This window comes from Calypte anna, chromosome 10 (assembly GCF_003957555.1).
Source record: "Calypte anna isolate BGI_N300 chromosome 10, bCalAnn1_v1.p, whole genome shotgun sequence".
Taxonomy (NCBI): Eukaryota; Metazoa; Chordata; class Aves; order Apodiformes; family Trochilidae; genus Calypte; species Calypte anna.
The window spans coordinates 3,313,990-3,338,055 of NC_044256.1; the positions used below are offsets into that span (position 1 = coordinate 3,313,990).

At 48.6% G+C, this 24,066-nt stretch overlaps 2 protein-coding genes across 2 annotated transcripts in view; both read right to left on the bottom strand.

Moving 5' to 3' along the window:
• Window positions 1-8,464: 8,464 nt before the first annotated feature.
• SEC11A (SEC11 homolog A, signal peptidase complex subunit) lies at window positions 8,465-16,203 on the bottom strand. Its single transcript, XM_030457247.1, has 6 exons — window positions 16,079-16,203; window positions 15,842-15,951; window positions 12,892-13,041; window positions 9,656-9,775; window positions 9,082-9,139; window positions 8,465-8,942 (listed from the first exon to the last, which is right to left on the bottom strand). The coding sequence occupies exons 1-6, from the start codon at window positions 16,127-16,129 to the stop codon at window positions 8,892-8,894; spliced, it is 540 nt and encodes a 179-aa protein (XP_030313107.1). The 5' UTR covers window positions 16,130-16,203; the 3' UTR covers window positions 8,465-8,891.
• Window positions 16,204-16,335: 132 nt separating this feature from the next.
• Window positions 16,336-24,066, bottom strand: part of ZNF592 (zinc finger protein 592) — a 36,469-nt gene continuing 28,738 nt past the window's right edge. Inside the window, exons 8-10 of the mRNA XM_030457183.1 lie at window positions 23,201-23,313; window positions 19,649-19,784; window positions 16,336-18,284 (exon numbers count right to left, since the gene is read on the bottom strand). Coding sequence (XP_030313043.1) covers window positions 17,757-18,284; window positions 19,649-19,784; window positions 23,201-23,313 — 777 coding nt within the window. The 3' untranslated portion in view covers window positions 16,336-17,756. The remainder of the gene's footprint in view (window positions 18,285-19,648; window positions 19,785-23,200; window positions 23,314-24,066) is intronic.

Genomic DNA, 24,066 nt, shown 5'->3' on the forward strand with positions numbered 1-24,066 from the left:
CTCCATATTTATGTGCTGGAGCTCTGGGGCTGCAATGAAACCTCCCTCTATTTTCCCCTTTTGAGGAGATGTCTCTATTGAGTGCTCCCCATGCACTGTGTGGGGTGCATGAGTACAATTCCCACCACAGATGTGGAATTTGCAGCATGGTGGCCCTGATGCTCAAGCTCCCATCATGGCAGTTTCACTTCCTCCATCAAGACACCAGAGAGAGGAGTCCTGAGACCCTGTGTCCTGTTGGTGCTAGGTGGCTGTGACACCACTTGGGCTCAAGCCTTGTGAGAAGATTTCACCACTTCTAAAACAGTCTTCAAGCTCATGGTGGTGAAAGTGCTGGAAATTCCAGGTGCCTGGAGGAGGCTTGGGATGCAGTCAGTAGAGGAGGATGTGAGGGCTAGAGAAGGTGCTGAGTGCAAGGCAAGAGCCTGGCACTGCTGTGCACTGGTGCAGATGGGTCTGGCTTCTCCTCAGGCTGGGGAAGGGCTTTTATCTGGGAAGCTGAGCTGCCTCGGAGATGCTGGCTCCACTGCACAAACAGGGGATTTGTCTGCTGCTTCTCACACAGAAGCTTCACTCAGGGAGATGCAGCTTGCTGTCTGGAGGGAACTGCTCCCTGTGTCATGGTCCAAAGCTCTGCCCCATGGCCCACCAGGACTGGCTCTGTCCTGGTCTGTGTCCCTGCACACAGTGTCTGCAGCAGACAGAGGTGGAGAAGAGAGAGACAAGAGATTCGCTGCAGGATTGTGGAGGATGAGGCCAGGGATAAAGTGATGCCAATTACAGAAAGGGCAGAGAAAAGGACCTTGGGCAATTAGGACACCTACCAAAGCATGACTGGGGTTAAATCCTCCTCCTTCAGGGCAGCAAAGTGCTCCAGGGGGGATTAAGGGAGAGGAGCAGGGGACAAGAAGCAGGGATCAGCACAGCATTTCAAACAGGGTTGATTTTTTAACTAGCTCCGTTTTAACTGGTAACACATCTTGACTCTTTATCAGCTGCTGGCTGCAAGCATTACCCTGGCCAGGGTGGGAGAGGAGGAACTGGGTGTCCCCAGGATCAGGGTATTCCTCATCCCAGCAGGCTTGGGAAAGACTGGGAAAAGGGAAGCAGGGAGCTCCTGCTCTGTTGCAGTTCCACAGCAAATGGTGAGAAACTGAGGGGACATTGGGTTAATTGCCAGGCACTGAGATTTGGCCAGATGGGGCATGCGGGAGAGATCTGAGTCCAAACCCCTCATCTGAAGCCTGGGAAGAAGATGGAATAGCTGCTCAGGGATATGGGGGAGGCTGGGAGTGGGAGTAGCCAGTGGGCTTTTATAGAAAACAACTTGTGAGAGCAACCTGAGCTCAGGGCTTGTGGAGCAGCAGTGCTGACACTGAGGGACACAGCAACTGGGCTCTGGGAACACTTCCTCCATCCTTTGCAGCAGACACCTTAAAAACTAATCCCAGACACCTACATATCCTGAGCAAGAGGCTCAGCACACCTCATAACATCGTAAGTGGCCTTGCTTAGAAACGGAGACCAGGTTTTCCTTGGAATTTTTTGGTCTGTATCTTCTTCACAAAGAGGTGATGTTGTTCTTAATTTGGGAAACTTTAATTACCTGTCTGGGAGAGGCACCACAACCTGAACTCCAATCCCCACTTACCAGCCTGGTGGAGTCAGACTCATTGAATCTCAGACTGGTTTGGGTCCAAAGGGACATTAAAGACTCGTCCCACCCCCCTGCCATGGGCAGGGACACCTTCAGATAGACCAGGTTGCTCCAAGCCCCATTCAGCTTTCAGGGATGGGGCAGCCACAGCTTCTCTGGGCAACTTGGGCCAGGGGCTCACCAGCCTCACAGGGAAGACTTTCTTCCTAATGTCTAACCTAAATGTCCCCTCTCTCAGCTTGAAACCATTCCCCTTCATCCTATCACTCCAGACCGTTGTTCAAAGTCCCTCCCCATATTTCCTGTAGCCCCTTCAGGGACTGGAAGGTGCTCTAAGGTCTCCCAGTGGCTGCTCACCTACCTGCCAAGCAGCAGAGGAGGCTGGAGCCCACTGATGTGCCAGCTTTGGTCTGGAGCCTGCTGAGACCTCCAGGACTTAGGGCTGAAATTGTCACTGCAGTGCTCATCCATGGCTCGCTCCCTCCAGCTCAGCAGAGGTTCCTTCTCCCAGCAGTTCCCAGCCACCAAAGGAATCTTCCCATCTTACAGGTATTACAAATTCTATTTTGAGAGGTCAGTTTTGCCTGCAAAGGTCATCTCACTGGCTTCAGCAGGTGCTGCAGGAGATCCTGCCTGTCGGCCACCAGCTTCCTGCAAGGGCCTTGCAGTGGAGCCAGGGAAGGACAGAGGTGACTCAGCAAACCCTGCCAGACTTCTGACAGATGGTTACCGTGGCAAGGCAGAGCAAGCATCTGCTCTGAGGTGACCATCCCCTTTCCTAGTGGGATTAATCTTCTGGGGCTGGGACCTGCAACCATCCCTCTGCAGCCCTGAGCAGATCCACAGCCACCAGGAATGGTTCTTTCTCACCCCAAGCAGTCCAGAAGCTCTGCAGAACTTCCTTGGCTTGCACCACTGGTTTCCCCCAATGCCTCCAGATGGAGGAGATGGTGACTGTCTCTTCTGCACTCTTGCTTTCCCCCAGTAAGTCTCGCATACATTTTGTTTTCCCACTGGCTACTGACCACTGAACTGACATTTTCATAGCACAATCTGTTACAGCCCTGACGTTCCAGATGGTAACACTTAGCTCAGAACCTGTTGTTTTATCAGTAGAGTCAAAATTGGTTTTCCCCCCTGTGCACCATTATATATTTATGTACATTTACATTTCATCTATTTTATTGCCCAGTCTCTTTCCACAGCTGACCTTCAGCCACCCAAACCTTTGTATCAGCAGCAAACTTTGGGATTTGCTTGGTTTCATAATTTTTGAATATCCTCAACACGGTCCTTGCACATCTCCCTAATGTTTTCAGCCACAGATTGTTGCCCTCTACCTTTTGTTCCAAACCTTTTAAAAAATTACTTCTCCCCATAAGGACCTCGCCACCTATTCCAAAGCTGTTTCCTTTCTTTAGGAGCCTTTGCAGAGGGACCTTGCCAAACACCTCTGGGAAATCTAGAGGGATGATCCCAGTGTGCTCACCATGCCCACACCCCTTCTCAGCCAGCTACGAGTCTGCTCTTTAAGCAGCCATGCACAGATCTGGTTCAGAGCCTACAGATCCCTGCACCTCCACCTCTGTCCGCTGGTGCCACGGGGGGCTTGACAGAAGGGGTGTTCACCACAACAGGGAGCTCAGTGTTTTGGGTTTATGTCCCTTCAGAGCCTGTGGGCAGCTTCAGCCAGGCCTGGGGGTTCATGGATATTCTTGTGGTCACTGAGCTCTTCTGCAGGTTCTTCCACTGCTGGTGTCCAGGAGCTTGTGGCAGCACAGGACACCTGGGGCACTCTGTTCACTACTGAAGAGCAGCTCTTGTCCATGCAGAGCAACAGAGCTGTGAAATACTCAGCTCGTAAGGATCAAACAGACCAACCTGGAAATACCTTGGTTTGTAGCATTTAAAGCAAGGTCCATGTGGTTTCTTCTCTGCTGAGTTATGCTGTGATACCTTGGAACTGACTAAGGCATCTTCCAGAGAGGTGGCCAGTCTGGCCTGGGAGCTGGGGAGCTCCAGAAACACAGCACAGGCTCTCCCAGGCCCTGCAAATATCCACTTGGGCAGGCAAAACCGATGGCTCTAATAAAAAAAAATACAAAGAGCAAAGGCCTCAAACCCTCCTATTTGTCATTTTCACAGAGCTCCCAGTGCCAATAAAACCCTTAGTGGTGGTTAAGCTGTTTCAGCCTCTTCTTCACCACTTTGCCAAACCCAGGTCAAATTTAAAGTCCTGCCACATGCCTGAGGATCTCTTTTGACGCATTTGTCTCTTGTTTACCAAGATTAAATCCCTCTGTTACACTCATTCATCCACAGGCAACAACTGCTGCTTATAAAAGATAAAATTTGAAATCTCACACATCTTGCTTTCAGCTCTTCTTCAATTTTCATTAAAGCCATTAAATGAGTTGCGGTTTCCCTGAGGATTCCTGCTCAGTCCCCTGGACAAATAAGTGCTCTGCAAGAAGACTTTGAGAACAAAATCTGGTTTTCTTGCAGGCAAATCCAGGCCTAACCCAGAAGGGTCCCAACCAGAATGAAGTGGCAGAAATCCGACACCGAGCAAACAGAGGTTCAGAGAAATGAAGTTCATTTTCCCCACATTAATTTAACTTCTGTCTCTCTGGAAACAAACCCTGCAAGGTCAGTTTCTACAGGAGGAGGAGAGGTTGGAAGGAAAAGCTGGTATGAAGATGCTCGGCAGAGAGGGGTCCAGGATGTGTTTTTGAATTACAAAAGAGAAAGAGCCAAAAAGTCAAGAGCTGAGGAGCTGAGCAGAAAGAGCAAAAGCCAGTGAGTGTGCCTGCTCCATTCTGGGTCACAGAGGGTGCATTTCTAGTCCATCCCTCTTTAGGCTGCACTTCTCTGTGGAGATCCTTGGTTTCCCTCAGAGAGCTCTGCCAGATCAAGCATTCAAAGGACCTGCTAGAATTGAACCTGTGTGTGAACTGCCCCACGAGCAGGAAGAGGTTTAACACCCCTACACTCAGCCAGCAGGACCAAGCATGTAGGGACAGCCCTGCTCCACTGGGAAGGAGGGGAATGCGGGGCAGAGCTGGTGGGATTTTTATACAGAAATTGAGGGCCAAGCAGGACTGAGCATGCAGCAGCAGAAAAGCTGCTAGCACGAAGAGAAGCTCCTCATGGCTGGGCAGACTGCCAGCCAGCAGGGAATCCACCTGATTATTTCTAGGTAGACCCAAGAAGACAGATGCACCAGGACAGAAGAAGTGCTGGAGTCACAACCCTGCCAGGCTGGTGGAGATTCCTCGGCAGAGCCCTTGCTGATGGGTGGAACCAGCTGGGTGCAGACAGCAAAGGGATGGAAGTACTGAAAAGGAGGGGAGAAGGTAAGAGGGTCAGGAAGCTATTAAATTGGCTCAAAATGCTACGTAGGCACTCATTCTCTTTTCCCAGCAGCCAGGGATGAGACGGTCAGACCGGTCACCTCCTGCACATCAACTGCTGCCCCTGAGGGAAATGGTGAAGGCATCACCCAGGCATTCCTTGCAGCCTGAGGACCGAAACCAGGACACTCCTCATCATCCCATTCAGCCACTGAGTCACTGGCACCACGTGGGTGTTCAGACCAGGACATGGGAAGCATCTGCTTTGCATTTCCCCTGCTCCAGCACAGGCACCATCCCCAGGGGACACGCTCAGTGCAGCCACCTCACCTTCTCTTGGCCAAGGAGCTCAGCCCAGGCCAGGAGCCATCTGCTGGGTTTGTGTCCACACATTTCTCCAGTGGGAAGGGGTTTTAAACCAGGCACAGACAAGACTTCACCCTGCAGATTCTCCTAGGGAGAAAAAAAAATTTTAAAAGCTTTTTTCCTGCCCTGTTCTGATTTTAAGGGCAGGAAAACCACCACAAAGTCACCCAGTCTCCTTAAAGACAGCATGCAACCCCTCATCCTGCAAATCCAAGCCCCAGAAACCCTTGCTAAGCAACATGCAGCAACAGATCTGGAGGAAAGAGTGTAATTCTTGCTACTGTTTAACTGACAGCCGAGCATTCAAGCATCACAAACGTATAGAGACAGCTTCTGTCTCAGGGATCTTTCAGCTGCAGCACATTACTCCTTCCATCCATCACCCTTCTGCTTCCACATTTAGCTGTGCTGTGGAAATCAGAGCCACCCAACAACGTGCAGGCGATGATGAGCACTAGCCCAGCATTGCTGTGCTCTGTGGAACAGCTCCTGCCCATGAAGGAATCTGTGCCCTGAGCTGCAGATGTGATACAACAGTAATTAAGCAGTGAAACTGCCCACCAGAAAACCTGCTCTGTTTGGCTGTAACCACAACAGACACAGAAGCAGTCTTAGCACTGGTAAATTTGTCTCCTTTTCTTTTTGGTTTTTTTTTCCTTTTTAAACCAGGCCTTTCAACACCCACATACTTCACAAACAAATCCCACTGCTGTTGTGACACAAAGATCTCCATCTTGCCTAAGCCTCACGTCTCAATGGCTTTGCTGGAGCTGGCTGGACAGCTTCACCTTTAAAAAAAAAGAAGAAAACTGAAATAAAAGTAAGAATTAAAACCAAAAAGACATTTAAAAAACCAACACACACAAAAAAGAGAAAAGAAAAACAAACAAAAAACAAAAAAACCCCCCCAAACCAAAACAAAAAAAACCCCAAAAACAAACCAAAACCAACCAACCAAACAAAAAGAAACATCAAGTCCTAACAGCAAAACCTCTGGCTCTACAGGCTCACCAAACGTTTCAGCATCAGCACCCAGCTGAACCAGGGATCCTGCAGGCTCTGTAGCTTTTCTGCTCGGCAAAGCAGAATAAGTCTGGGGGGGACAGAGCCAGCAAGGACTCATCCTGCCCCTGTGTTCTCAGTTCCCAGCTTGTGCAGGCTTCTCCCTGGCATCCTCTTTTCCCAGCGTGTCAGGAAAGGCATTACAGGGATGCAGGAGGGGATGTGGGAGGCAGCCCGGGAGCTGGCGGGTGTTCGAGCTGTGAGGGGATTAAAGTGCTTATTTATCCTCACTCCAATTAGAGTCATCACCTCCTTTCACGACTGCAGAGAACACTGAACACTGAGCTGAAAATAGGCAGAACACGGGCTGAACTCCCACACCCCATTACCACAGCCCCTGATTTAGGGCGACCCCAAAGTGCCTGTGAACCCACTCAAGCTGGGCTGCAAGCAGGCTTCATCCCAGACTTCTCCTGAGGTTTTAAGCACTTCCTGCTCAATTACTTCTCCCAGCATCCTGCAAGAGCAAGGCTGGGAAAGGGACACCTCCCTGCAAGTGCCCAGGGGAGGGTTTGCATCCTCCTTTGCTTCCGAGAGGTGACACCTGCTGCCAGGAACCCGCAACACCAGCCGGCTGACCCTGTCCCAACCAGGAGGAGCACATTCTTACCTCACAGCATCTCAGAAAGACCATTTCTTTTCTCTCGGAACTGGGGCTTCAGCAGTTGGTCTCTGAGAGCCAATCCTTGCACCGCCTACAATCACAAATCCTTTGTATTTTCGCCCTTTTTTGTTAAGTTCACTCGGCAACAGTAACACAGCGGCTTCTGCAGGCTCAGATTTTTGCAAAAGGTGTGAAAGCGAGAGGACCGGGAGAACAGCAACAGCAGCACTTTCAGGGAGTTTGCACTGGGAGGTGTTGATTAGCAGATTTCAGAAGAGCTCAACTCAGTCCTCAACGCAGCCCAAGGTAAAAAAAAGCGATTTATGCACAAAAAGCAGTTTAAGCTAAAGGGAAAACAGGGAATGGAGACTCAGCCTCAGTGCTGCACAGGCAGAAATGCTGCTCCAGGTCCCCAGCTAAGTGCTGCACGGTGATGTCTCCTCCTGAGACATTCTGTGTTCCCTCAGGGCTGTGGCTTTTGACAAAACAACCCACCTGTGACTCAGGTGTTCTGGAAAAGCTCTGCAGCCAAATTCTCTTTCCAAGGGCTTCACCAGCAGTGGGAGTGGGAGATACAGGCTTTTTTACCACTTCATTACCATTTTTTTACTACTACTAAGTTATTATGTTTACTCAGTACTCCAGGCCCAGGTCCAAGCAGTAAGGGCTGAACCCACTTGTAAAGTCTTTGCAGTGTCCCAAACATAAGATGTTTTTTTTTTTTCTTCATCCTACCCAGGGAAGAAACCATCCAGATAAACCAACTCATGTTGCGACACCACAGGTCAGCCCAGCTACCAAGCAGTGAACAAAACAGTCCTATGGCCATTAACTGAGGGCACAATTCCTCTCCAGAGGTGGGACAGGCTTGGCAGTGAGGTAGGTATGCAAGAAAACAGCCCACAAACAGCCTCCACAGACTGCCTGTGCAGCAGCAGCAACCACCTTCAGTGATCTCTGCTGCTGCAAAGTCTTGGAGCAGCCGTGAAGAAGAGGCAATACAGGACAGGGTGAAATGCATCTCAAGTAGCTTTGAACCATCTGTAGGCTTTACAAGACCATGAGGAGAGCTGTTGACCAAGAGGAAGCACAGACTAGAAGGAGACAGGTTCCCATAGCCAGGGAGAAGCTGTCCCAGCAAGAACCATCTGCCCAGAACACCTTGCAGTCTTTCAGCAGGTTATTTCAGTGTGATTGACAGAAACATGGAAATACTGAGTGGATCTACAGCTCAGGACTTTTGACTCTCCAAAAAGAAACAAGAGGAGTAGGTACTATTGTTCTGTGAAGAAAGGACAAGGCAGTTTGCTCAGCTCCAGGAGTCAGTTTGTGACAGCAAAGCCCAGGTACCCCCCAAGGGAAATTGGGCAACGAGGCCACACTCAGCAGAGCAATAACAAAGAATGTGGCAGGGCTCATACTGGGCAAGTTGCAAAATCTTTATTCCAGTTCTGAATAGGAAAAAAACCATCACCTGCACAGCTCACTGTTTGACAGGTCAGCCAGCAAAGGGAGAGGTCACGCTTGCCCAGCAGAGGCACAGGCTGAGAGGACACAGTCCTACAGGCACTTCAAGAGGAAGCTCAGCTTCAAAGTACAAACACTGAACAGATTGGCTTAGAATTTTAATATAAAAACTCACTAAAAATGCTAAAATGTGACAAACCATTGGAAATACTGTGACAAACATTCGCCCTTAGGCAGTAAAAAACAAAACAAACCCAAACTGGCAAGAAGCTTTGAAATGCATGTTTTCTTCTTCCTCAGGGCACATCAGACCATCAGCTACTTAAAACGTTCATCTAAAAAAATTCCATGGCACCTTCACCTCATACTTCAGTGCAAGAGGCTACTCTCGATGGACGAGCACAAATAAACCCAGTAGAAAGAGGACTGCATACTGCAAGAGAGAGGAAAAGACACAGAGTGAACATTCACACCTAAAGATGCAGTCACAGCAGCAGAGAGGGCAAAGGGTGTGTATCAAGCTCTCATGGAGCCATTTGAGCTGAAGTGGGGGAAAATGAAGGGGCTCTTACCTTAAATTTTGGATAATCATTCATTAAGATAGTCACTATTCCAATATAGGGCACGAATCTACAAGAATAAAGCTTTTATTAAAGCAAACAGCACTCAAGGGGCCTATGGCAGAAGCAGTGTCTGGTGCTTGTGCAAAGCAAGAGACAGTCAAGCATGCTGAGGGCAACAGTCAGCAGGCTTGGGACATCTTCCCAAGGAGGGAGCCATGGCAGGGGGGATTGAGTGACAAGAGCCCCCAGAGCACAAACAGCCTCTGCCTTCTTCAGACCTCACTTCCCTGCACAGATTAATTCTGATGAGCACTCTGCTCATGCCTGAGCATGCACTGCCTTTGCATGGGTGTCCATCCAGCACCCAAGACCTCAAGATGCAGCTCACAGCTTTGACACCTTTGCTTATGCCAAGCTAAGAACTGAACCACCTTTGTCTTTTAACTCTCCACAGTGCCTCTTGAAACGCATTCCAGCGGGTCACAAAAACCCAGCAGGGAGAGGCTGAGAGGAGAGGGGGCTGAACAGATGGCACTGGGGGACGGCAGTGTAAAGAAGTTGTATCTTTTTCAGCTTGGCTTACCCCCGTGCTCGTCCTACTACGTCTTTTTTCTCCAGCCAGTTCTGCCCTCGTTTGTAGAGCCCTCTGTCATCAACGGCGTTATTGTCTCCCTTTGTCAGAAATTTGATGTCACCGTTTTGCCTGGCAAAGACAAGAGAGCCAGGTCAGCCAGGGAACAAGGAATTTATGGAAAGCACTTCTAGATCAAGCATGTAGAGACTAACGCAGAGATATCAGAAGCACTTGTGTCCTGTATGTTGGAGCAGTGTGAAAAAGGGAAACTGTCAGATGGGAAGCAGACTGTTTGGAAAAAAACTGCCAAGGGAAGAATGAACCCTGGCTCCAGCAAAGCTTTCTGGGAAAACTGAAGAACAGAACCAGGAGGATGAGCCATTTCTAGCAAAGGTGCAGCTCTTGCCTCTTCGCTTTGTACCTCTATCATGTTGAGACTTCTCTTGCTTCACGTATAAATGTTGGGTTCTGGTCTCCATATTGGGTTCTGCCACCAAAATGAGACTTGGGGTTAAAGCAGTAGTGGTCAGAAGCAAGCTGAAGCTTAGAAATTATTAGGAAAAGGGGACAGAACAAAACAAACAATACCACTGTGGTACTGCATGGACTCACAATGTGCCTCTATCTTGAATGCTCTGTGCAGTTCCTAATCCCCTACATCCTTTTCTGAAATGGAGAGAACTGGCAAAGGTTCAGAAATGGATAACAAGGTCTAGAACCACTTCCATGCAAGAAACAACAGACCAGGACTCTTCAGTCTGGAAAAGCCAGAACTGATAGAAGATATGATGGTAGGTAGTCCAGCACAAATGGCACAGGCAGCAACAATCAGTTTTTCACTATCTCTTCTGATACAAGACCTGGAGAGCATCAAAGAAAAGTCAGAGGTAAGAGGTTAAAACCAGCCAGAGACGGTGCTGCGCTTAACTAACACACTGCAAACTAAACCATGTTATTTCCAAGAGGATATTTTGGGTGCCAAGATACTGTATGAGTTCAAAAAGTGACCAGGTACTCAATGTAAAAAACAAAAGAGGGCATTAATACAGAACTGCCACTTGCAGGGGAAATGATCGTTCTGCACCCTCTCCTTTCTTCAATTTGCCCTGAGGTGAATTCATTTGCTGGTCAGAAACAGGATCCTGGAGCAGATGAACCTTTGCTTTGACCTGGAAGCAGCTGCTGCTGTGCTCAAGCTCTATACACCTTGTTCTGCATCCTTCCCCAGCCACTTCCACACATCTTGCTGGACAACCAGCAGTGCTTGCTTCACATGCAGCAGTTTGTGTTGCTGCTCTGGGATGGGTCGGCTGCTGCCATCTCCCTGTGGGCATCTGAAGGGAGGTGCTGAGCAGCAATGTTCTTGTTGCTTGACTCTTGTCAGTGTGCTCACACACATGACAGATGAAATGCAACCCAAAGGTATACAGAAGATCTTCAGAGCTCAGGCTGTTCTCATCGTGCTTGAATACAAAAGTGTGTTAACTTGAGAGGAAAAGCTTGGAAGGAGAAAAAGGGGGAGGAAAAAAAAATAACAGACCTTCCTTCAAGCACATTTGGCTCACATTTGGGAACAGTAAACACTCTGGGAGCTTGGAGATACAGTTTGGAAAAAGATGAAGATACCCAAAGGTGCAGATAATGCAGTTTTAGTTCTGAAGATGGATGGCATAAGAGTGCAGATTCAAGGCTCCACCACAAACCAGAGCAAGAAGCCCGCAGCACTCTGCTGTCTGAAGGGTGGATGCAGCCTGCTCTGTCTGTGCTGCACCAAAACCACCAAGTAAATTTTGATGACAGAATCTGTGCTGAGAGATAAAGAATGAACTCAGTTTTTTCTGCACACAGAAGAAAAAAGGCTAGCAAGTAAAAAACCATTTCCTCACTGTGACAATACTGAACACAAGCCCGAGCCACCACAGAACCAGTAGGGTTTCTGTTTTCCTCCACTTTGACACCCTGTCAGCTACCACAGTTTTCAGATTCAGTCCATAGCTGCAGGAAGAAATGGGAAACTCCAGCCACTTAGAGGACACTCCAGAACTCCAAACTGGCACGAGAAGAAGCACCTGAAACCTCAGAGTCTTGCCTGCAGCACCCAGCTTCAGGTCACAGAACAGATTTTTCTGTTTTAACTTCCCTAAGTTAAACTTCCCTTCAGGCTTGTGCTTGGTTGTTTGATTTAAATGAAACCTGAAAGACTGGAGAATGGCTTTACTTCTCTGTATCTAGGACTGGCAATATGGTCCTGTTACATGTCAGAAAACAAAGAGATGGACACCTTTGTTTAAAGGGTGGGTAAAAAAAAGGATGGGTGATCTCTGGAGCTGAACTGCCACACAGAATGCATTGGCTGAGAGCAGAAAAAGAAGACCCTGACCTTAACTGCCTCTTTACTTATCAGACCAAGCAGCACCAGCTGAGTCTTTAGTATGCAACAGGGGAGGACAAAAGTAGCATTTCACTTATAAGAGCTCCAAAGACATCCCAAAAAGTGCACGTTGCAATGTTAGGCATCAAACTTACTGAGTGTACTGACCTTATTTTCAGGTAAGTGGTATCAAAGAACAGCACTTCGAAAACTGATATTGCTAAAAAGTTTTGGGTACAGACTAAACCTGAACAGCGAAGAATCTGCTCTGTCTACTAGGAGGGCTGTGGAGGAAGCCTTGCTTGGAAAACTGAGCCCTGTTCAGCATCAAACCAGAGTGACCACGTTCTGTTCCTTCTCACACACAACGCGTTACCCGTTCAGAGCATGAAAAGGACTCAGAGAGTGCAACATGGATAGAGCACACAAACTTCCTCCAGAGAAAAAAAAGGCCCTGTCTCTGTATGAGAGGAGCCAGGACCATCAAGACCAGCTGTAAAATGATGCCTGCCACACACAACATATCCTTTGTTCTCTACAGACAAGAGTCGTGCCCACAAACGCAGCCAGACCTAGAGGAGACACTACAGCAAGGCTGTGGAGCAGCTCAGGATGGAAATGATGGCACTGGAGACATCAAGTGACACGGAGAGTCCACGATACTGGCACAGACTCTCCTGTGCATTCTTCTGGATGATCTTTACAACAAAACCAAGAAGGACAGATTTTGTCTTTCTGAAACTTCTACCTTGCTTCCTACAGTACCTGGGTACCTGTTAATGACAACCCACACACTGGTTTACTCAAAATTATGAGAAAAATATACAATGTAGCTAAACATCTGCAGCACAACCCCCCAGTGTTCTCAACATACTTCTCATGAATTTTCAAGACACGATGGACTATAGGGATTTCCCTTCCTTCTATCCTGAAGACCACGATTTCTCCCACTCTGATGGGATCTTCAATTCGGTTTGTGAGGAACAGGAGATCTCCCCTGTGAAACGCAGGCTCCATGCTGCCACTGGAAAAGAGAAGAGGAGCAAATGAATCACAGAATGGCTTGGGCTGGAAGGGGCCTTTGAGATCACCCAGTTCCAAACCCACTGCATGGGCAGGGACCCCTCCCACCAGCCCAGGTTGCTCCAAGCCCCATCCAGCCTTCAACACTGCCAGGGAGGGGGCAGCCACAACGTCCTTGGGCAACCTGGGCCAGGGTCTCATCACCCTCAAATTGAAGAATTTCTTCCTAACATCTAACCTAAATCTCCCCTCTTGAAAATTTTAAATTCTTCATACACCCTTTGTCCTCCTTTTGAACAAGATTTAAACACAGAGAAGCAGTCTGCAGAATTTACAGTCCTTTAAGAAAAATCTTACATGAGTGAGCCCCAGTGAAAAGCTCCTAAAGAAAACCCACTTTGGAAACCTGGCAGGTGCCCAGCCTCTACTGCATTCAGATTTTCAGTCACCACCCTGCCAGCACTTCAGGTTTGCTGGGAAAAGAGGACCAGCACCTGGGGTTCCAAGAACACCCAACAGGAAAGCCCTTCAGCTTGCTCCACACCAACAAAGCTCCTGACAAGCAGGATCTCATCGGATTCTGGCAGCACTGGAGTGGTGGGAAGCTTTCTTTCATTTATTTTTACTTTTCACAGGTAGACAGACCATCCTCACGACCAGAGCACTAAAAGCATCCAGACTCTTGGATCCCCATCTGGAACAGACACGCTGTGCTAAAAACTTGTCATTGTGATTCATCAGTTTTGCTAAACGACCTCGTCCCAGGCACTGCTGTTCCAGTGCTTTTTTTCCTCCCCATCTCGTAAATGGCAATTGTTACAAAATGCTTCACCTGCTTAATTCCAAATAAATAATGCAGCAGCCAAGGAAAAATGGTGAACTTTAAACTACAGCAGAGCTTGATGTTTGATCCTGAGGCAGCTGCTCAGAACAAGCAGAACACCTCCCTGAGGAAGGGACACGACCTGAGGAGGGAGGAACAGCATGAAGCACCTCCTGTGGGCTTCACAGGAGGGAATGTTTGGCTTTAATTTGTGGGAGTTTTGTTAAATGGCACACATCCAGTTCTGGAGCCCCTGTTACAAGGAAGATCTGAACGTGCTGGTGTCCAGAGAAGGGCCACGAAGGTGATCAGGAGGCTGGAGCACCTCTCCTATGGAAACAGACTGAGAGAATTATTCAGTCTGGAGAAGAGAACACTCTGAAGAGACCTTACTGTGGCCTTCCACTACCTTAAAGGGGCCCAGGAGAAAGCTGGTGAGGGACTCTTTAGGATCTCAGGTAGTGGTAGGAGCAGAGAGAATGGATTAAAACTCTAGGTGGATAGATTCAGATTAGACATCAGGAAGAAGTTCTTGGGCATGAGCGTGGTGAGACCCTGGCACAGGTTGCCCAAGGAGGTGGCTGAAGCCCCATCCCTGGAAGTTTTTAAGGCCAGGCTGGATGAGGCTCTGAGCAACCTGGGCTGGTGGGAGGTGTCCCTGCCAATGGAAGGGGGGTTGGAACTGGATGAGCTTTAAGGTCACTTCCAACCCTGACAGTTCTGTGATCCTATGGTAATAAACACCAACCTAGAAACAGAAGGAAAGGCCAATGTGGCCACAAAACAGGCCCCGTGTGATATCCACCTGGCATATGACAGCACCCAATGGCTGCCCAGGAACTCTGGCCACAAGAAGAAACTGTCCCAGGCTCTGGAAGGGTGGGAGTAACACTGGTGGTACCTCCTGCAGGGCACTTGGGTGAGGGCAATGTGCTCAGCTCCCCTTCTCCTGGCCATGACACAACTTGCTAGAGGGCCAAGGGAAAAAACTAAGCAGCTCTGAAAGAAGAGTCAAGGGACACTTCAAAGGATGCAGCATCACACCCAAGACAGCTCACTGAGCATTTCCAGCGAGTCAGGTCCTGTTTTAAAACCCACCACATCTCCTTTTCGCTACACAAGTTTATTCCCTGGCATCTCAGAGATTTCAGCTTCCTTTTCACTAACCAAGACTGGCCACATGCTTCAGCTCCTCCTGCAGCAGCCACAGGGCTGTTAGGAGGTGCAGCTACAGGCAGGTAGGAGGTGCCAGTGCCCTTCTGTGTTCTGCTGCCTGGGTCACGGTCTCACCGTGACTCTTTGAAGACCTCCCTCCTCCTTCCCCTTCCTCAGAACCACCCCTCTACCACCCACCCCCACCAGCTGATGGCAGTGGAAGGGTGAGGGGTTCTTTTTCCACCAGGCTGCCAGCCCTGCCTCCTCTGCCCTCACTGCCTCTCTATGTGACACGAGAGCCCTGATTCCCAGAGAGCCTCTTGGAATGGGGCAGGAGCCTCCAGCTGCCTCATCCCTCTCAACCCAGATTCTCACTCTGCTTTCTCTTCTCATCCTCTGGTCTGACAGAGAGTTAATGCTTAGGATGCAACGGCAGGGTTTGCTTTTTTTTGACTTCTACAAATTCCCCTCACAAACAGGAGTGAAGGGGGAGCGATGCCCGTCCCAAGGAACCAGCAGGGTACTTCAAAGATTCACCCCACACCCACCCCGGTTTTTGAGTGCACAACCCCCAAACAACAACAACAACACCCCACCGATCAACCAGAAGTCGGGTTTTTCTGTTGTTGTCGGTTTAAATGTCAGGAGCCTTCGAATGGCTGTTCATAGAATCATAGAATAGGCTGGGTTGGAAGGGACCTCAGAGATCATCGAGTCCAACCCTTCGAGTCCTGTTGTGGAGGTGCTACCAGGCCCGGGTCGCTGGTGCCGGAGGAGCCCCCGGGAAACCCCCCCGGGGAACCCCCCGCGCCGCCGGATTTACCTCAGCACCACCACGATGGGGCTCTCGCTGCCCGTCACCACCATCAGCCCCTTCCAGATCATGAGGGCGGACGAGACGATCATGCCGAAGTTCAGCACCTGGTAGTACAGCTGAAGGGGGGAGGGAGGAGGGGAAGGTGTCAGTCTCCGCGGCCCCGGCCCGGATCCGACCCACACACACCCATCCCGACTCCCCCCCCGTCTCCCCCTCCCATTCTCCCCAGCCCCGTTTCGGCACCTGCCGCTTGTTCATGCGCCGAACATCGTCCAAAAAATCCAGCGACAGCATCGCCGGCCCCGACGCCGGCGGCACCGCCCGCCCGCCCGCCCCGGCCCCGCTTCCGCTTCCGGCCCCGCCGCTTTCCGCCCGCCTCGGAGCCGCTTCCCGCCCCGCTTCCGCCCGCCTCGGAGCCGCTTCCGTCCCGGCCCCGGGGGAGGGAGGCGGCCGCGGGCTGTCGTGGCGGGCTCGGCCAAGAACGACGCCCAGGCAGGCCCCTTGGATGCTTTTTATTTGCAATAATTGGAAGTAAACATCATAGCAAGGCACAGACGCCGCTGCGGGTTAAAAGGATTCGTGGTGGCTCGGGAGTGGCCCCCGCCGCCCTTCACTCTCCCCAGGCTGCATGGAGAAGCCTCCTCCCCATGGCTAACGCGCACCCGAACCGAAAATAAAGAGTCCGAACTCGCCCGTGTCAGAACAGGCCCGGGACGAGAAAGGGGAGCGATCCGAATGCCACGAGATAAATAGTTCTTAAATTATTTAAACATCATCATAAGTAAACAATAACGAGCAGGGTTCTGGCTCAACAGAGTAATAAAAAAATAATAGTATAGAAGATAATTACGTTACACAAACCATTTGTGGCTGGGCTGGGGGGAGGGAGTAATGAATGAGGAAAGAGAGAGTCAATATGACTCCGTGGAAGGAAGAATCCCAGGTGATGGGTGGGAGCTGGCACCCGCCCGGCCGGGATGCTGGGCTGAGCCCCTCCGTGGGACACGCTCCCCTCGCTGGACACCCACCAGTCAGGGAGCCCCAGGTCCAAACTGGCACCCTCAGCAGTGCTGGGATGGTTTTGCTCCAGCAGACACCAAGGACAGGGCAAGGGATGTTTTCCCCACCTGGGAACGGGGCCCCCCGGCTCTGCCCGAGCTCCCCCCTGCCACCCTCCAGCAGCCCAACTCCCCCAGAGGCAGCAGCAGAGCCTGGAGGGGCACCAGGCTGCCTCAGCCCAGAGGGGGAGGGCTACAGAATATTCTCGTTCGGAATGCTTGAGGTCCAAGACATTTCCACAAATTGCCTTTTGGAAAACCAAGTTGTTACTCGGGCAAACAAAGAAAAGTCAGCACGGCTTCAGCCCTGAACCCCTCCCGTGGCAGCGCAGAAGGTGCCAGATTGTCCAGCAGGGTCCTGACCTGACAAGCGTGCTCTGCCAAGACAGCATCGTGAGATAAAATGAGAAAAAGAAAGGTGGGATGGGAAGAGAAAAAAAGAAGCCATAAATAGAAGGAGGAAGAAAGCGAGATAGGGAAGACTGAAGCTCCAGGCAGAGGCTGAGGCAGTGCACACTCGGAAGAAGAGAGCTCATCCTAAGGAAACTGCAGCTGCAGAAAGTGCTCCTTGATCCTCAGGAGTTGGACAAGCTCCAGCGAGGATTCTCGCCCTGCTTTTCCCTTTTCACCCCTCTGGCCTGGCAGAGTTAGTGCTTAGGATGCAATGGCAGGGTTTGGTTGTTTCGTTTGTTTGTTTTTTCTTTTGTAAATTTCCCTTACAAATAGAAGTTAACGGAAAGCAATGTCCATCCCAAGAAATCAACAGAGTATTTCGAAGATTCACCCTATCCCCACCCCATATTTTGAGTAAAAACCCCCCAACAAAAAAGCCCCTGACCAACCAAAAGGGGTTCTTTTTGTTTTTAAGTCTTAAGAGACTTTGAATGATTGTTCTGCGAGGTGCTGTGACGACCCTCCACGCCACACGTCTGACTGTGTTCACAAAGAGCAGAGTCACTTTTGCACTCTTTGCATTTCAGGTTTTCTTCTTCTGCCGTGGTGTTCATCTCACCATTATACCCCTCGTGTCCATTCTCACTCATCTCCCTTTGTAACTTCTGCCTTTCACCTTCCTCCTCCTCCTCTTCTTCCTCCTCCTCCTCCTCCTCTTCCTCCTCCTCCTCATCTTTCACTTTATGAACGATGAAGAGGTGTCTGTTCAGAGAGATGTGAGAGGTGTAGCACAGGCCACAGAACAAGCACTGGTAGGTGGAGCTGTCAGTCTTGTGCCGGGGTATGTGCTCCTGGAACTCCTGGCTGACCTCTGTTGTGAAGCTGCACTTGGCACACTTCCAAGGAGCCTTCAGTTTTTTGGCCGGTGGTGCCTCTGAACCTGCAGCGGTCTCTGCCTGCCCCAGCTCAGCTGCTGCCACCCTCTTTGGAGATTTTGCCTTCAAAAAAATAGAAAAAAAAAGAAAAAAAAATTATATAAAACGTTACTGTATTGTTTAAAGCCCGTGGAAGAGCAAACATTGGGTCCCACACGCACACATCTGAGGTGAAGACCCCTTGGGATTTCAAGTCAAACTAAATGAAGCCTGGGGCCTCCTGCTGTGTTGTCTTTCCTTTCCTATCCATGCCCAAAGACCTCACCCCAACGTGAAGCATCTCCACTGCTGTCCTGCAACGTGAGACAGGATGCACGGGTCGGGCTGCCTGGCCAGGAAAATGATGGGCCAAGTGAATTTGGTGTGGGAAAGGGAAGCCCACAGAGCAGGGCCAGGGGCACAGGGAGTGTCAGTAGCCCAGGAAAGGCTTCTCAGATTTAACTCCAAACATCTGCCCCTCCACTCAGGCTTTTTTCATGGCATCTCTCCATCATCCCATTTGTCTTACAACCCCACAGCATGCTTCTCCTCCCAAAAGGATGGCTACATCCCTTCAGGTGATTTTGTCACCTCCCCCTCCAGCAGCACTGAGCAGGTTTTTCTTTAGGATCCAGGCTAGGGGCTTGTATTTGCAGACTCATCCAGAGCCATGTGAAGCCACCAGCTTTAGCCAGGTGCCCTGGTGCATCAGCTCTGCTTGGGGGAAGCAGCCACCAGCTCATGGGAGTGACTTCTGGAGTCACCCCAGGTTTCCTTACAGGAGAAATACAGAGGGGAGTCAGTCTTGGCTGTGATCCCCCAGTGTTAGGGTGCAGGCAAACAGGAAATTGCAATCATATGGAATATGTGCCTATTTTTAAGTAAATGGAGCTAAGAAGCCAAATCAGCCAATCTACCACTCCAAACAAACACATAATAACATTAACTGAATGACTATATTTAAAAAAAAAAAATTAAGCAGCCCTATTTAGGAGGAATACAGCTCTTGTAAGTAATGGGTCTAATGAGTGTTTTTAAAATAGAAGTCTGGCAGGAAAAAAAAAAACCAAACAAAAAAACAGGGAGAAAGAGGAAAAAGGTACCAGGCTCATGAACAGAGTGGCAAGGGAAAACAAGGGTAATGACAAGCCTAAATTAGGCTTGGTTACAAAGTAGACTGAAAAAAGACCAGTAAAACAGGGCCATGTATTCAAGAATATCTTGACAAATGCAAGAGACGTTGCCCTGGTGCTGCTGTAGCTCAGCTGCACCTTCAGCTCTGATCCTGCCAAGGAGAAGCAAACTGGATGGAGCTGAGAGGAGGGGAAGCAAATCTGCCATATGGATGAGAGGGCTCAAATGCTGCAAAGCTGCAGCTCAACATAACACCCCAAGTGAACAGTTACTCGCCGGGTACATTTATTTTTCAATAAAAATGTATCAGTTACTTCTGCTGTGTCTCCCTCTGGAGCTTCTGCTTTGGCCATCTGGGATAAGTCTGGGTTTTTGATGCCATGCATGAGGCTGATGTGATTCTCCAGCATGAATGGCTGAGGAAATGTCTGATTTTCATCTGTGCAATACCTTGGAAATACAAAAAGGAAGAAAATTTATTAGAGGAAATGCCCAGCTGTTTGTTTACATCCAAATAGCTCTTCACCATGTGCCAAACCAAGCGGTGTCATTGGCGACAGAGGCTGGTGACCAGTGTACTATTAGATTACCAAAATATGCAGCAAACCATAGTTTTAATAATAAAACATTAGCCCTGAGAGAAATCTAGAAGCCTTTAAAACTCACCACCATAAGCATGAATGAGAAGGAAAGGCAGGCACACCTTACTGACAGGACAGCAGGCAATAACCACGGGGACTGGTGGAGATCAGGCCCCCTGTGACACATGCTACACAAGCACAAGATAAATAATCATGATGGAAAATGCATGGGAGAAAAAGAAAAAATCTCCCAGATGAGAGACCTACACAATGAAAGACCTTGTGACTTGCCTGGCACCAAGGAGCCCTGCAGCAGACCTGGGTTCTGCACCCAGCATTCCCAAGCACCCACACAGCACCCCATCCACAAGACAACACACTGAAAACCCTGTCAATACTGCACAACTTCCAACTTTTATAATAACAGCCCAAGCTGAAGCACTCACGAAAGCATCATTTATATGTAACTGTTTGTGTTAAAACTTAGGAGGATTCAAGAGCTGCCAGAGAGCCTGGCTGACATTTCAAAGGGGATATGAAGAGGCTGTGCTGCCTGTTCACCTTCACTCCTGGGTGACTGAGGTTTACTAGAGAGAAGTGCCAGCTCCTGCAGACACATAAACCAACTCCCAGCAGCACGGGGAAGTACACAGAGGTCTCTGCAAGTGATGGGGAATCCCAAGATCAAAGTCCACCAGCTACCTGTCGATCCAAGCAACAAGGCAAGTAGCACTGGACCCCTCTGGGATGCAGAAATTGCAGCTGAAATGCAGGCAGCAAGAGATGAAAAGCAACAGAGAGGAGATGAAGTTTCCCTGGGCAACAGAGACATCTTTTAAAAAGGAGAGAAGTTTCCTATTGATCTCCCCGTAGCTAGAGAGGAATTAAACAACAGTCAGTAATGATGTGAAAATGCAGACACGGTCATTGAATTCTACTGTTTTTTAAAAGGAACTGCTTAGATGATAAATCAATAATTAATAGTGATGGAGTTTTTTCTCCCTCCTAGAAGAAAGATGAGAGGTTATTAAGTGGTATTTAGAAAAATAAAGATGTTGAAAATCAAGCGTTCCAGTGAATTTGTCCTTAAGACTCAGAAAATAAGAGTGAGTTCTCATAACAATAACCAAGTGAATTGTGAAAGAAAATACATAATACACCACAATATTTTGCAAGTTGACCAAATTTAGAAGTATTTTCACGTGAGAAGGGAGAGATGCTTTTCTAAACTGAATTATTTCAGTGGCAGGTGCTCAAGCAAGCCCTTCATCACTGCCTTCTCCCTGCAAATTTAGCAGAAGACAGAGACCTAAGCAGGGCAGGAGGTAAAGGGGAAATCACAGCCTGAAATGTTAGAAGCAAGAGAGAGGTCACCGAGAGGACAGCATGCTGGAGTCACAAATACTCAACGGTCAGATCAATGACAAATTTTATTCATGCTTCGTGTGGAAATCCAGAAGAGGGTGACCTGATGGTAAGGTATCAAAACCCCTGAAAGGAACATCAGGTGAGGCTGACAGAACCTGCCTGGTGGGATGAAGGAAAAGAGACACCAGCAACCAAGGGCAAAGGAAAGGAGCAGCAGAGATGCACTGCCTCACAGGGCATGGAGAGGAGCTGAGAAGGAATTCAAGGAGATGGGAGGATGGCAGGCACAGAAGTGGATTTAAACCAGTGCTCTCCACATAGTAAAAGGGATCAAAGGGGAGACTAAAGTGAGCACCTCAGATCCAAACAAGGAGCAGCTGGTGGAGATGCTAGGACAAGCACTTCAAGGAAGATTTCAGCAAGTCTCCCAGTAAAATGATTAAAAAGAGCACAACTGCCTCATTAAGACTTCATCAACAGATTTTGAGAAGGAACAACTAGAAGTCTGAGAATACAACACAATGCACTTGAATTTCTAGCTGTGCCTTCTCTGCTGAAAACATGGCCTGACCATGGATGAAGCCTGGGTGAAGCTCTGGATCCACAACTCTGTGTCATCCTGAAAAAAAAACAGAAAAACTGGACTGCAGGGCCTGTGCAGGCTGGCATGTCCCAGGCCACCAGGTATTTCTGTACAAATCCTTCTTCCCAGCTGTGCCTTAAGTTAATTTTGATTATGATACATTCCACTCTGAAAACAACTGATCCAGAGAAAGTAGATGTATGCAAATCAGGCACACCTAACTCCAAAGACCATCACCCACAACCTAAACCAGAATGGAACATACTGGGAGCCAATACTTCTCCAGAGGCACAAAATCAGAGGAGTTCAAGTTGAGAAGTCCTGGATGAAAACTGTCAGAATGTATTGCTATCAGGCCTTGGTGGTGATGCCAATACTTTATCCATTTACTAAAAGCTATTGTGACTCACTAGGCAGTCCAAAGAAATAAAGTACAAAAGGAATGTACTCTTCAAGATAGGCTTTTAGTAAGTTAAGTGCAGTAAAGTGACAGCACGCTCTTCAGAAACACTTGTACTAAACCAAAATTGTTAAATTAGAAAAAAAATCCCCCAACCTACAGCACTACAAACTTCCCTTCCAACATACATGTGCTTGCATTCTGTTTCAGAAAAGTCTCATGTCTCAGAATGAGACAGGAAGCAAGTCTACATGGTCACACAGCATACGTCCTGCTCTGCAGATGAGAACACAGCAGCTGCAGAGGCAGCTTTGTAAGCAGTGGACTTTGTCCTGAACTGAGACTGTATTCACAGATGCAGGATATTCACCAGCAATGACCTGGACTCATTGCTGATATACCCAGCTTGCCTAAAGTCCCTTTCCCAGCTTCCTTGTACGTTTTCCCAGCCACATCCAGCAGGCTTAATCCTCCACTGCCCTGCAGCTTGTGCAGTCAGGTCTGCCTGCATGAAATGGTAGCAAGACACAGTGCCCTGGTTCATCGGGATTTCACACACCTTTTGTACCATATTTTTTCACAGGGAAGGCACAAGAGCAATGCACGACTACATCAACCACAAAGCAGCAAAATATTTTATAAGCAGCCCGATATTCTACTGGCTGTTCCACAAGACTGTGCAATACAGTTCTCATTCTGCACCTGCAAATCTCAAAGCAAACCTTACCCTAAGTTGCCAAAGGGCAACGTGCAGTTAAAAGCAAGGGCTTATTTTAGCCACCAAGTTTCTCGTGTTTAACATACTCTTCTTCTCACTCTCCCTCCGTAGCCTGGGGTAGATAGAAGCAGACACGATCTATTATGAAGGGCTTCCAAACTTGAAGGCCTAGCCTGCTGCTGAAAACAAACTCAAAAAGTGGTGTTTGGTACCTACCAGCAAGTGTAAATTTTCTTTGCTGTGTCGTGATTATTGCGGATGTGTCTGCGCAGGCTGTTGGAGGCATTAAATGAGCGTTCACACTGTCGACAGGGATATCTCTTCAGAGACTGGCAGAAGAACAGAAATATCTTTTAATAACAGGGAGATAGAAGGTACTGACTGGATTCTAATCCACGCTCTTCATCTGGACCTTACCTCTCAGGTGAAAAAAACTGAAAAAAACCCCTTCCATTGGTAAAAGATCAGTGAGATTGCAGGGTCCTGCTTATACTCAGCCCACCAGCTGGCTAATGCCTGCACTGGTCTTATAAAACCATGACTAGTTAAAGCCTCTGCTTGATTTTTTATTTTTAATAGGAATTGTATTAGCTGCTGCTCCTGTTGTCTCATTTCACTACAGGGCCTTCTGCAGAATTAATTCAGTGGAAAGTCATTTCTGCTCCAGAAGAGGGCAGGACCCCATCATGAAATATAAGTCCACTCACCCTTCATGCTTCTCATAATTCAGCACAATAAAAGGGCAAAATGTTAAAGAGCAGCACACACAGTCCCACTTGGGAGCCATGTATGAAATCCATATCCCCCTACATAATTCTGCCCTGTAACCAACCTTCTCCTTTTCCTCCAGCCCTTTCCTCAGCCTATATGCACTGCTTTTAAAATCACCTTATACCTGTTTAATGAATAGATGTATGTATTGAACTTAAAGATTTGGCAAACTTCCTACTTCTATCAAACTCAAATGGGAAAACTCAACATTCTCACCACACCCCCATCTTCTTTCTTCTCTTGATACTTATTAAGTGGGAAAATCCACAACTCCTCAAATCAAGCTAGGACTCAAAGACCACGACCCAGAT

Bases quoted from the DNA above. Each gene is read 5' to 3' on its own strand.
- SEC11A (XM_030457247.1), bottom strand. From the start codon at position 16,129: ATGCTGTCGCTGGATTTTTTGGACGATGTTCGGCGCATGAACAAGCGG. The intron at 15,952-16,078 runs GTGCCGAAACGG...TCCCCCCTTCAG, and splicing joins GGCGCATGAACAAGCGGCAG to CTGTACTACCAGGTGCTGAA. The intron at 8,943-9,081 runs GTAAGAGCCCCT...TCTCTCTTGCAG, and splicing joins ATGATTATCCAAAATTTAAG to TATGCAGTCCTCTTTCTACT.